This window comes from Bos indicus x Bos taurus, chromosome 15 (genome assembly GCF_003369695.1).
Source record: "Bos indicus x Bos taurus breed Angus x Brahman F1 hybrid chromosome 15, Bos_hybrid_MaternalHap_v2.0, whole genome shotgun sequence".
NCBI classification, from domain to species: domain Eukaryota; kingdom Metazoa; phylum Chordata; class Mammalia; order Artiodactyla; family Bovidae; genus Bos; species Bos indicus x Bos taurus.
In genome coordinates, this window is record NC_040090.1 from 20,253,125 (window position 1) to 20,265,628 (window position 12,504).

General features: G+C 36.9%; 1 protein-coding gene across 1 annotated transcript in view; it reads left to right on the forward strand.

The window, feature by feature from the left end:
• Positions 1-12,504, forward strand: part of CSTF3 (cleavage stimulation factor subunit 3) — a 67,631-nt gene that overhangs the window by 45,570 nt on the left and 9,557 nt on the right. Inside the window, exons 4-13 of the mRNA XM_027562712.1 lie at positions 3,727-3,759; positions 4,359-4,456; positions 5,459-5,525; positions 5,609-5,643; positions 5,727-5,853; positions 7,381-7,458; positions 8,926-9,088; positions 11,170-11,279; positions 11,668-11,784; positions 12,047-12,121. Coding sequence (XP_027418513.1) covers positions 3,727-3,759; positions 4,359-4,456; positions 5,459-5,525; positions 5,609-5,643; positions 5,727-5,853; positions 7,381-7,458; positions 8,926-9,088; positions 11,170-11,279; positions 11,668-11,784; positions 12,047-12,121 — 903 coding nt within the window. The remainder of the gene's footprint in view (positions 1-3,726; positions 3,760-4,358; positions 4,457-5,458; positions 5,526-5,608; positions 5,644-5,726; positions 5,854-7,380; positions 7,459-8,925; positions 9,089-11,169; positions 11,280-11,667; positions 11,785-12,046; positions 12,122-12,504) is intronic.

Consider the following 12,504-nt stretch of genomic DNA (forward strand, 5'->3'; position numbering starts at 1 on the left):
ACCATGATTTATTAATATTAGACCACTTCCGTTTTGGGGGACATTTATTTTGTTAACGATTTTGCTGCTGCAAAGTTTGCAGAAAATAACTGTATAAACCCATTTTCATCCTGGTGTTTTTATTTCTATGGGGTAGGTCCCAGAAGTAAAATTGCTGTGTTAAAAGTTGTATAATTTTTATTTGAGTAGCTTTTCCCAGTGGTTTTCTATAAAGGGCATAACAATATTTGCTCCAGCAATGGATGAAGTCACTAATTCTCATTGCTTTGGTAGTGTTAATACCCTCTGAAGCTTTTACAGTTCTGACAAGTATAAAGTGATATTTATTATTTTAATTTGTATTTCATATTTTGGAAATTTGTGTGTGATGCCATATTAATTTTAACCACTAACATTTTCTCTTCTGAGAATTGCCTATTCAGATTCTTTGCCAGTTTTCCCAATGAGTAGTTTTGGTTTTCTTGGCCAGTTGTAAGAACTATATAATCTGCCATCTACATCTGGAAGTCTGGTGACTTGAATTCATCTTACTTCATTCCCACTCTCAACTTATTTATTTGTACGGAGGCAAGCAGTTGGATAAAAGGAAACCTCAGTTTCTACAGAAGTCTTGAAAGACAGGGCTGGTGGAGCGCCTAAGACAAGGAATAAGAAACTGACTCAGAAATACTTGGCACCCTTCCACTGTCTTTCTGCCCCAGAGAGATGTTGACATCAGCCTGGCCTCCAGGAAACCAAAAAGGAGCTGAATTGGCAAGCTGAGTCCTCCTTACTCTTGTGTAAAGACTTCTCTGCTTTTTTTGTCAAAAGACTACCGTCGGCCAACTTGCTGTCTACACCTGCTACACAGCTGTTGTGGTAGAGACGGTCAACTACTACACGGGACTGCCAACTCTGGGCTCAGGGAATAGATGGAAAAATAACTGCCATGTCTAAGGATCCAGCAACAAGAAAGGAACACAGATTGTTGGGACAGGCCCCCAACAAAAAGAGCTTTTGGAGGAGAGAGACAATAACTTGAAAAAAAGAATAGGAACACAATGAGATTGAAAGTGCAGTATTTAAAAAACACAAAAAATCTTTGGAGCTAAAATTGCTAATTTTTGAACTAACTACAACAATAGATCAAATGGAGGAAAATGATAACACGGAGACTTAAATTTGTGGCCTGGAGAATCTAGTGGAAGAAATATTTTTAAACCTAAAGCCAAAGGCAAAGAAAGGATAAAAATAACAGATTTTGAGGACAGAAGGAGAACTAATGTGTATAATAGTTCAAGAAGGAAAAAAAAAAAGGAACAGATTGAAGAGAGGCAGTAATTTAAAAAAGACAGCCTTGAGCTGAAAAAGGCATGATTCTAGCTTCAAGGGGCCTGTTGAGTCCCAAGCAGAATTCATGGTAATAATAAATAATGGGACTTTCCTGGTAGTTCAGTGGCTAAGATCCTGTGTTCCCAATGCGGTGGGGGGGCAGGGCGGCACTGAGTTCCATTTCTGATCAGGGAACTAGGTCCCACATGCAAAACTTAGAGTTATTATGCCGCAACTAAACAGACCTGGCACATGCAAATAAATATTTTTAAAAATAATAAAAATGTCATGTCAATGACTAAGTTCCCATTCTTCTAGGCAGTGTTTTAAGGGCTTTACATTTATTAACGTGTTGAATCCTTACAACAGCCCTACAAAATAGGTGCTATTATCCCCCCTAATTCAGATAAGGAAAAAAAGGTTTAACTATTACAGTCAGAAAGTGAACCCAAGAGATCTGACCCCAGAGCTTTGACTAACTGCCTCAAAGAACAAAGACTGTTTAAGCAAATCCTGTTACAATTTATGATCTCTGAAGATGAAGGGTGAAATCTTACAAGTTCCAGAGAGCAAGAGCAAGAAATCAGCAAAAGAAGAGCCTGTCACCAGAGTTCTGATCTGTAGTACCTTAAGCTAGAAAGCAGTGGGAAAATTTATACATACTACTAATTGGAAAGGACCACAAGCCGATTTCACTAACCAAATTATTCATGTATCAGGCTGATACAAAGATTTGCTGATTTATCAGAATTGAACAACTAACCCCACCTACCATCTAATGAAAATATTCAAAGGGAAATCTAATAGTATTTAACCCTTGTCTTCACACATGTTACTCCTCCTACCTGGAATAAATCCTCCCTTTATCAGTCTAACAACTCATTCTTTTTCTTTTAATTAAAGTATAATTGATTTACAGTTTTGTGTTAGTTTCAACTACATAGCAATGTGATTCAGTTGTGTCTGTGAGCGTATATTTCAGATTATTTTCCATATTAGATTATAAGATGTTGAGTATAGTTCCCTGTGCTCTACGGTAAATCCCTGTTGCTTATCTGTTTTATGTATAGTGATTTGTTGATCCCATACTCCTAATTTATTCATCTTCTCTTCCCTTTCCCCTTTGGTAATCATAAGTTTATTTTCTATGCCTCTGAGTCTGTTTCTGTTTTGTGTATAGATTCATTTGTATTATTTTTTTAGATGCTACATGTCAGTGACATATAATATTCATCTTTGACTTATTCGGTCTATCCATGTTGCTGCAAATGGCCATATTTCATTCTTTTTCATGTCTAAGTAATTTGTGTGTGTGTGTGTGTGTGTGTGTGTCACACACCACATCTTCTTAAGCCAATCATTTGTTGATAGGCACTTGGGTTGCTTTCGTATCTTGGCTGTTGTTAATAGTGCTGCTGTGAACATTAGTGTGTATGCATCTTTTCAAATTAGAGTTTTCATTTTTTCCAAATATATGCCCAAGATTATGATTGCTAGATCATATGGTAGCTCTATTTTTAGTTTTTTAAGGGACCTCCATACTGTTCTGCATAGTGGCCACACCAATTTACATTCCCACCAACAGTGTAGGAGGTTTCCCTTTTCTCAATATGCTCTCCAGCATTTATTATTTGTAGACTTTTTGATGATAGCCATTCTGACCTGACACCTCATTCCTAACATCTTAACTTCTAGAAAATCTTTTGCAGTCCCCCAAGCCTGAGTTTTCCAGCGTTCTTGCCTGGAGAATCCGAGGGACAGGGGAGCCTGGTGGGCTGCTGTCTATGGGGTCGCACACAGTCAGACATGACTGAAGTGACTTAGCAGCAGCAGCAGCAAGCCTGAGTTTTATTCGCCTCTTAAATGCTCCCATAGCACCCTGTAGTTCCCTCCCCTTGGCGCTTGTTTCCCCTGTAAAATTGTAAGCCAGACTATGCATGATTTGTTCACTGTGGTATCCCCAGTATAGCAGGTTGACAGAGTGATCAAAATTTGTGTGGTCAAAATTAGCAAATCTTTTTTGCTACCGTACTCAGGTTGTTTTAGTCGTAGTCCTTCAGGGAAAGTACAAGTTTTGTCTTTAGTAGATCTATTCAAAGCTCTATTCAAATATGCCTTGTTTGTATTTCTTTATTCATCTTGTGACTGTTTTACAAAATTTTTAGTTCACAAAATTTCAACATATTGAATGTATAACATTTTTACATGTAAAATTAATTTATGTAAGGCATATTTACAATGCATGTTATCCATGTTGGATTCAGACTTCTATTATTTGTTATTTTTGAAAGGCAGAATTAATAGGAAAGTATAGAAGTGAATTTACAAGCTTAATCAAAACACTCAGAGATAGTGTTTTAATACTCTAAAAAGAATAGTGTTAATTCTATTTTTTTTTCTTCTGTTTCTCTGCAGATTAAAGCTAAAAATTATGACAAGGTAGAAAAGGTGAGTCCTCTTAAATACACTTTGAATTTTATGCTGAAGTTTAACTTAGGACTTAACATTTGTGAGGCAAATAGTAAAATGTTAATAATTACTGAATCTAGCTAGTGATTATATGAGCTTCCCAGGTGGCTCAGTGGTAAAGAATCTGCCTGCCAGTGCAGGAGGTGGAAGAGATGCAAGTTCAGTCCCTGTGTCGGGACGATCTCCTGGAGAAGGAAATGGCAGCCCACTCCAGAAATCTTGATTGGGAAATCCCATCAACAGAGGAGCCTGGCAGGCTACAGGCCATGGAGCTGGACTTGACTTAGCAACATAACAACAAAGTGATTATATAGGAGTTCATTGTACTTATTCAGCCCATTCGTGTGCTTGAAAATGTTCATAATAAAATTTTGGAAAGGAAAGTAATTATATTCTCCTGACCAAAATTATGAGAATGATTTTGATTAAACAAAATAGACGGAGTTGTTACTTGTCATTTATTTGTAAGAATCTAAATTCATGAAAGGAGCTGAATTTGTTTCTTTAATGTTTCATTTCAACTGTGTACATAGGAAATTTATTTAACTATGGATTCTCATATTTTACTGTATTTACAGCTATTTCAGAGATGCCTTATGAAGGTTTTGCACATTGATTTATGGAAGTGTTATCTTTCATATGTCCGAGAAACCAAGGGTAAACTACCAAGTTACAAGTAAGTTAAATCAGGCTCTTAAGGATGCAAGTCATGTCCTAATTTAGTCATCTCCTCTCGCAACTCTTAACTCCAGAGGATGAAGAAATTTAAGGATTTGAAAAATCAGGATTCTCTGAGAAGTTAGTAAAACGTGGGGAAAACCGCTTTAAAGAAAATCACTGGCATTAGATTTATTCTGGAGAGTTGAATCATCCAAGCCCCTCTTCTATATTGAAACACTGTACTTTCGCAGCTCCAGACCATTTTGTTCAGAGGCTTGTTGTCAACTTAATAAAAGGCTGCTTCTTGTCCTGGCAGCACTCTTGGCAGGTTACATTTGTGATGTGCTTTTTAACTATTCGAAGGCACCTTTGACAGTGGTATTGTGTAATTGACCTCCTCACTAGGACGCACCCTCACTTATCTATCTTTGTTGAATATAAATAATGGACCTTCTCAGATGCTCTTTTTGTATGTAACAAATAGGCAGATTATTTCTAGAACCAGAATTCTTTGTTTTCTCTTCTTCCTTAGTCTTATATTGAACAAGTTCTTTCTCCCTAAATTTTACTTCAGAGCTAATAGATCTTCAGCCATAACTTACCTTCTTAATCAATGAATCAGATATTTCCCCATTTGAATCTCTACATATAAGAGTCAGTTTGAAGGTTATAAAATTATATAAAACATGGCCCCTATCTTTGATAAGCTTACAAGTAGTAGGTAAAAGACACAAATAGTAGGTAAAAGAAACAAAGTATGTAAATTAATGACATTAACAAGCTAAACACAAAAGAACACTGTATACTTGCAAAGATGTCATTCATTTTGTTTTTATAAAAGATTTAAATGTTCTGATCCTTTGAACGGAAGTTATGATTATGTTTTAGTTATAGATACATTTTAATAACGGTTTTTTCTGTTATTAAAATGTATCTTTCACATTTATTTCAGAAATTATAGATACATTTTAATAACAGTTTTTCTGTTATTAAAAAACATCTTTCACATTTATTTCAGAGAAAAGATGGCTCAAGCATATGACTTTGCACTGGATAAAATTGGAATGGAAATTATGTCTTACCAGGTAGAGTTAAAATTTTCTAATACATACACTTAATAAATTTGAAACTAGTAAGAAAAATACTAACATTTTCTTTTATTTCTTAGATTTGGGTGGATTACATCAACTTCTTAAAAGGCGTGTAAGTATTTACATAGTTTTATTTTCTGTGTGAACACTGATTTAGCTACAATATAATTGATGGCATTTCTCATCCAATACCAGGGAAGCTGTTGGATCTTATGCAGAAAATCAGAGAATAACAGCTGTTCGAAGAGTTTATCAACGAGGTTGTGTTAATCCAATGATCAACATTGAACAGCTGTGGAGAGACTATAACAAGTATGAAGAGGTAAATTAGGAGAGAGTAGTTTATTATTATGACAAAGTGATTTTAATTTCCATGCGTTGTGGGTTTGTAGCCTTTCTAACGTTAGGTACCTGGATATCAGTGCTGCATACGTTTGTTTTCATGTTGATTGTAATGAAAGGACCATTCCTCATGTTTTGAGAGTCTCATATTACTGTTGAGTTATTTTTTAGAGAATACTGTAGGAGAATTATAATTCTTACAAAACCATTTTTATTCAGTGCTAAACTACACCCACACAGTCATACACATACCTGTTGCCACTGGCTCTTATGAAAGAGTTCCTTTTGGAGTTCCTTTTCCAGTGTCGGGATGAGTTGCAGTGCACCTGTCACCTAGTTACAGTGATGTGATTATTGCCTTGCAATTGCGAGATGTGGGACTGTGGTCCAACATCTTTGTTTCATAGGAAGTGATTTATTAGTATTTTATTGATTAATTTTTGGCTGTGCTGTGTCTTTGTTCCTGCACAGGCTTTTCTCTAGTTGCAGCAAGCAGAGGCTACGCTCAGGCTTCTCATTGCAGTGACTTCTCTCGTGGCAGAGTGCAGGCTCAAGGGCGGGTGGGCTCAGAAGTTGCAGTTCCCCAGCTCTGGAGCACAGGGTTAATAGTTGTAGCGCATGGGTTTAATTGCTTTGAGGAATGTGGGTTCTTCCCGGATCAGGAATCGAACCAGTGTCTCCATTGTGAGGCAGATTCTTCACTATTGAGCCACCTAGGAAGCCCCCAAAGAACTTTTAAATTCAATGTGGCTTTTACCTATGAATACTTATGTTGGAATTAAAGCTGAGAAAATTTCAAGATATTTATTAATTCATTTAAAGTTTATAGTTATAGACTCCTTATATTTTTAACATAAATAGTATTAAACTTGTATTTCCCAAAATAAGAAAAAACTCTGAGAAATGTGGCATTATTTCATATTTTTGCAAATCTCTCTGGTAGCTAGCTTAGTAGAGGACAGATTTTCATATCTGCTTCTACATTCTATCTGGTATCATATTGAATGTCAATATAACTTCTGAAAAACTCCACTGTATATTTGTGAAAGGAGCAAATCATGTCTCAGTGATATATGAAAATTGTTTTGATCTTACGGACCCTCAGAAAGATCTTGGGGAACAGGAATCTTTGGACTACTCTTTGAGAACTACTAGACATGAATGAAGTTATGCAGACCTAGTTAGAAAAAGGCTTTTAGAACTAAGCCATGGCTATTCACCCAGCTGAATCTGTACATCATTCTTTATTAGTAAAATTTTATGTGAAATAATTGACCCTTTCCAAATCATTCCCTATCTTTGAAGCTTACTGCCATTCTCATAACATATAGGCAGGTCCTCCTTGTTTTCTTAAGCATATAAAGTGATCAAACCTTTATTTTACTAACCAAAAAACCTCTCAAAATAAATAATTGAAAGTTACTTAGCAAACGAATAAACCATATTATCCTAATATTAAAATATATTTAATTTTTAAATAATGTACATTTTCTTTTTTTTCTCTTAGGGTATCAATATTCATTTAGCTAAGAAAATGATTGAAGATCGGAGTAGAGATTACATGAATGCTAGGCGGGTAGCAAAGGTATGGAATTCCATCAGGCCGCTTACTATAATGTTTGTTATGAGTATGTTATTTACACAGGGGCTTTTCCCATCTGGTATCACTCAATATGTTCAATCATTGGCAATCTTCACTAATAACAGTTAATTACATTGTCTGAACAGATGATGTATTTGATATTTAAAGTGAAATACCTGTTTACGGACTTGTGAAAGGATAAAATAGAATAAATCAAGTTTGGAAGAAATTATTTTTTAAAAGAGAGAAACAGAGGTTATAGAGACAAAGTTCTACATAGAATTAATCAAGTAGTTGTTATCCATCCCTCCTGTCTGCTCATACATATCTGAATACTGTACTACTGTCTGGTCTAATGCCATTGCTCTCGGGGACAGAGTTTTGTCTTGGGTACATTCCTTTCCACTCAGTGAAACTGTTAGAAGTTAGGGAAAATAGCCTAATACTATGAACTATTGAAGTTTTAAAGTTTCTCCAGAGATGGCAGTAATGATGCCACCAGATCATTAGTCATGTTGATCTGTCAACCTCTCTGTCCTGAGAATGACTTTCTGTATCACCTACAGAGAGGGCCCAGGGCTGTTCTGTTCACCTTGTCCTGGGAACCTGTTCTTGGGTAATTAATCTTTATCTTTCTCCCTGCTCTTAAATAGTTTTTAGCTTATATTAACAAAGTAGTAACTAAGATCATGGCATCTGGTCCCATCACTTCATGGGAAATAGATGGGGAAACAGTGGAAACAGTGTCAGACTTTATTTTTGGGGGCTCCAAAATCACTGCAGATGGTGATTGCAGCCATGAAATTAAAAGACGCTTACTCCTTGGAAGGACAGTTATGACCAACCTAGATAGCATATTCAAAAGCAGAGACACTACTTTGCCAACAAAGGTCCGTCTAATCAAGGCTATGGTTTTTCCTGTGGTCATGTATGGATGTGAGAGTTGGACTGTGAAGAAAGCTGAGCGCCGAAGAATTGATGCTTTTGAACTGTGGTGTTGGAGAAGACTCTTGAGAGTCCCTTGGACTGCAAGGAGATCCAACCAGTCCATTCTAAAGGAGATCGGCCCTGGGTGTTCTTTGGAAGGACTGATGCTAAACCTGAACTCCAATACTTTGGCCACCTCATGTGAAGAGTTGACTCATTAGAAAAGTCAATGATGCTGGGAGGGATTGGGGGCAGGAGGAGAAGGGGATGACAAAGGATGAGATGGCTGGATGGCATCACCGACTCGATGCTCATGAGTTTGGGTGAACTCCGGGAGTTGGTGATGGACAGGGAGGCCTGGCATGCTGCGATTGATGGGGTCACAAAGAGTTGGCCACGACTGAGCGACTGAACTGAACTGAACAAAGTAGTATTTGGGGAGGGGAAAGGCATTTTGAACAAAATATTCCAAACTGATCAACTCCATTCCATATATGAGTTGTTCTTCAGCTTACCACAGAATTCTAAATGCTTATTGTCTAGGAATATGAGACAGTAATGAAAGGTTTGGACCGCAATGCTCCGTCAGTGCCTCCTCAGAATACTCCTCAGGAAGCTCAGCAGGTGGATATGTGGAAGAAGTACATCCAGTGGGAAAAGAGCAACCCTCTACGCACAGAAGATCAGACCCTGATAACTAAAAGAGGTAACAAGATTAGGTCTCCTGAGACTCCAATTATATGCATGTTAGGCCACTTGATATTATCCTATAGGTTACCAAGGCTGTTTTTTTTTTATCCCCAGGCTTTTTTCCTCTTATGTTTCTCAGACTCAATAATTTCTATAGATGTCTCCATGTTCACTGGCCTTTATTTTATCATATACAGTATGCTGGTGAGCCCGTTTGGTGAATTCTTCATTTCAAATATTCTACTTTTCAGTTCCATAAATTTCCATTCTAGGAATTTTTATATGTATTACAGTTTTCTTTTTTCTGTTGAGATTCCATGGCCATTACCATCTTTCTCTTTCTGTCCTTGAATATATTTAAAATAGTTACAAAACCTTGTCTGCCATTGAGGGTTTGATTTCTTTTCCTCTTGACTGTAGGTCACATTTTTTGTTTTGTCAGAAGTCTGGACATTTAAAAAAAAATTTCTGGACATGTAAATGATATATAGTAAAGACTAGATTCTGTTATCTTCCTCTGAAGAACGTTGGGTTTTATTTTAGCAGGGAGTTAAATTACTGGCAGATCTCGACTTTGTGGAGGCTTGGTTTTACAGTGTTAGGATGAGCCTGTGTTAGTGGCCTTTATCTCATGGTAAATCTCTTAGTCCTGGGATATAGTCTTTACTCTTAAGACAATGGAAAGTTCAAGGTGTTTACTCAGAATCCCTTAACCTGATGGGAGTCAGAATCCAAACATGGTCTCCATTACAGTGGGCAGCTGATGAGATATCACTCCAGCTCTTTCAGCTCTTATTTCTGCTCGGGCTCTTTGTATTTTTTCCTGTGGATGTCTATTTTAGAGTCAGTTAAAAATTTGAGGGCATTTATGTCCAGATTTTCAGCCTCCACCTTCTGTTGTTCTCTTTTGGGGGATTTTTCCCCCTTAATTTCCGGTTGCTTTTCTAACCCAGAGCTCCATGTCACTTACCTCAAGCTGGTAAAACTTCAGCATTTGACTTGAGCTCTCGCTATCCCAGAACTATACACACAGGGCTGTGTATTTGAGGGGAATAGCATATTAAATACATGTCTACAATTTTTAAAAATTCAAGTTTTTTAGTGCTCAGGCCTCTCTGATTTCTTTTTCTTTTGGTCATTCTCTGGTGCCTTCAAATTGTTGCTGTTTGTATTGTTGATGATTTTTTTTTCCCTACGAGAGTTAGTCTTATACAGACTACTCTGCCACTGCTAGCACGAGACTTTGGAACTTAAAAAGACTCCGCAATCTTGCCTTGTTCTCTTAACCTAGCAAGTACTGTTTCCTTTGCCTGCACCATTTTTGTATCTGCTCCTGTCCTTCCTGCCTCTCCTTACACTCTCATCTGACCAGATTCTATCCCTTCTTCAGGTTTCGCTTAGATGTCAGTTCCTTAGTGAAGCCTTTCTTAAGTCTCTAAACTATGTTAAGTCCTGCTGCTGTAAGTTAAGATTACACTGTACTTTCCTCATCGTGCTTATTTTCACAATTGTTTTCTTAATATCAATCTTCCCAAAATATTGCAGACTTCTTGAATATAGGAAGTCTTAGTCACTGGTATATTCACAGTGTCTTTCACATTCCTTAGCATATAGTTCGGAGAAGGCGATGGCACCCTACTCCAGTACTCTTGCCTGGAAAATCCCACGGATGGAGGAGCCTGGAAGGCTGCAGTCCATGGGGTCGCTGAGGATCGACACGACTGAGCGACTTCACTTTCACTTTTCACTTTCATGCATTGGAGAAGGAAATGGCAACCCACTCCAGTGTTCTTACCTGGAGAATCCCAGGGACTGTGGAGCCTGGTGGGCTGCCGTCTATGGGGTCGCACAGAGTCGGACATGACTGAAGTGACTTAGCAGCAGCAGCATATAGTTGATACTCAATAAATATTAGTTTAATAAATGGTAAATGAATGGGTTTGGGTGGATGATAATAATCACTGAAGTTTTTTATTTCTAATTATCATTCATTATTGAGGGGCCTGTCTTAGCCTGAAAATTTAGTTGTGATACTTATATGGACAGTTTTATAAATAATGTTTATTCTAATTAAATGTTGCAAATGTCTTCTCTTAGTCATGTTTGCTTATGAACAGTGCCTGCTGGTGCTGGGCCATCACCCTGATATTTGGTATGAAGCTGCCCAGTACCTTGAGCAATCAAGCAAACTGTTAGCAGAGAAGGGGGTGAGTGTTCATTTTTTCCCCCCTTTTTGGTCTTTTCATGGTTTTGATATAGCAATAATTTACTAAAAGTATAACACTGAATTTTGGTAATAATGTGTAAGAATTGAAACTTGAATCTTATGTCACTATGAATCTTAGTGACCCTGTGATTAGACTAGCTTAGAATGAAAACATAGCGGCTCTTTTTTAATGCATTAAAGTGATGAATCACTTAGAGCACTTAGATAATTCTTTTTTATGTTGAAATAATGGAAGAAGTCTTTGGAATTTTTTAAGAATCCAGAAATGCATGTATGTCCATAGGTATATACATATGATGAGTCTGTGTTTTATTCTCTTTCAGCTACCTTAAAATTACTGTAAGTGAGCTTTCTTTTTTCTCTCCTAGGATATGAATAATGCCAAATTATTTAGTGATGAAGCTGCTAATATATATGAAAGAGCCATAAGCACTTTATTAAAGAAGAATATGCTTCTTTATTTTGCATATGCAGATTATGAAGAGGTAAGTTAAAATATTTAGAACTTTCTTATAATTGGTATTTTTTTACTGCAGCACTGAATTTTTTTTCCTAGCTGCTTCGCCAGGCATGTTTCTTTTTGAAGACAGAGATAATGCAAAATGAACCGTTATTAGTCCTTAGCTCATTATATATTTATGCTCAAAGCAGGTGCCTTTGTGGGATGCAGCCTCTGGATTCCTCAGAGCTCAAATCCTGCTTGTTTATGAGTATATATTTATATCCACTTCTTCTCTACCATCTTAGAGTCGCATGAAGTATGAGAAAGTTCACAGTATATATAACAGACTTCTGGCAATTGAGGATATTGATCCCACCTTGGTAAGTAACTTTATAAATCTCTTTCCCACCTTTGCAGTCTGCTTTTATAAAAAAGTTTTTTAATCTATATAAAGTAAAATTTACTGTTTTGTTGAATTGTTAGTTCTGTGAATCTTGACTAATAACATAGTCATGGGACAACCATCACAATTAAAATATAAAACACTTAAATCACCCCACAGAATTTCCCTCATCTGACAACCCTTCCCTGTCTCCCAGTCCCTGACAATTACTGAGGTACTCTCTGCTCTATTTTTTTTTAAAGTCCAGAAGTATGAAACAGCTACAGTGGGGCTTTTTCTAACACCTTCCTCGTGAGCATAGTTTGAATGCTATGTAATTGTTGCTTAATAAATATTTCTTTTTAAGTAAATAGAGGCAAG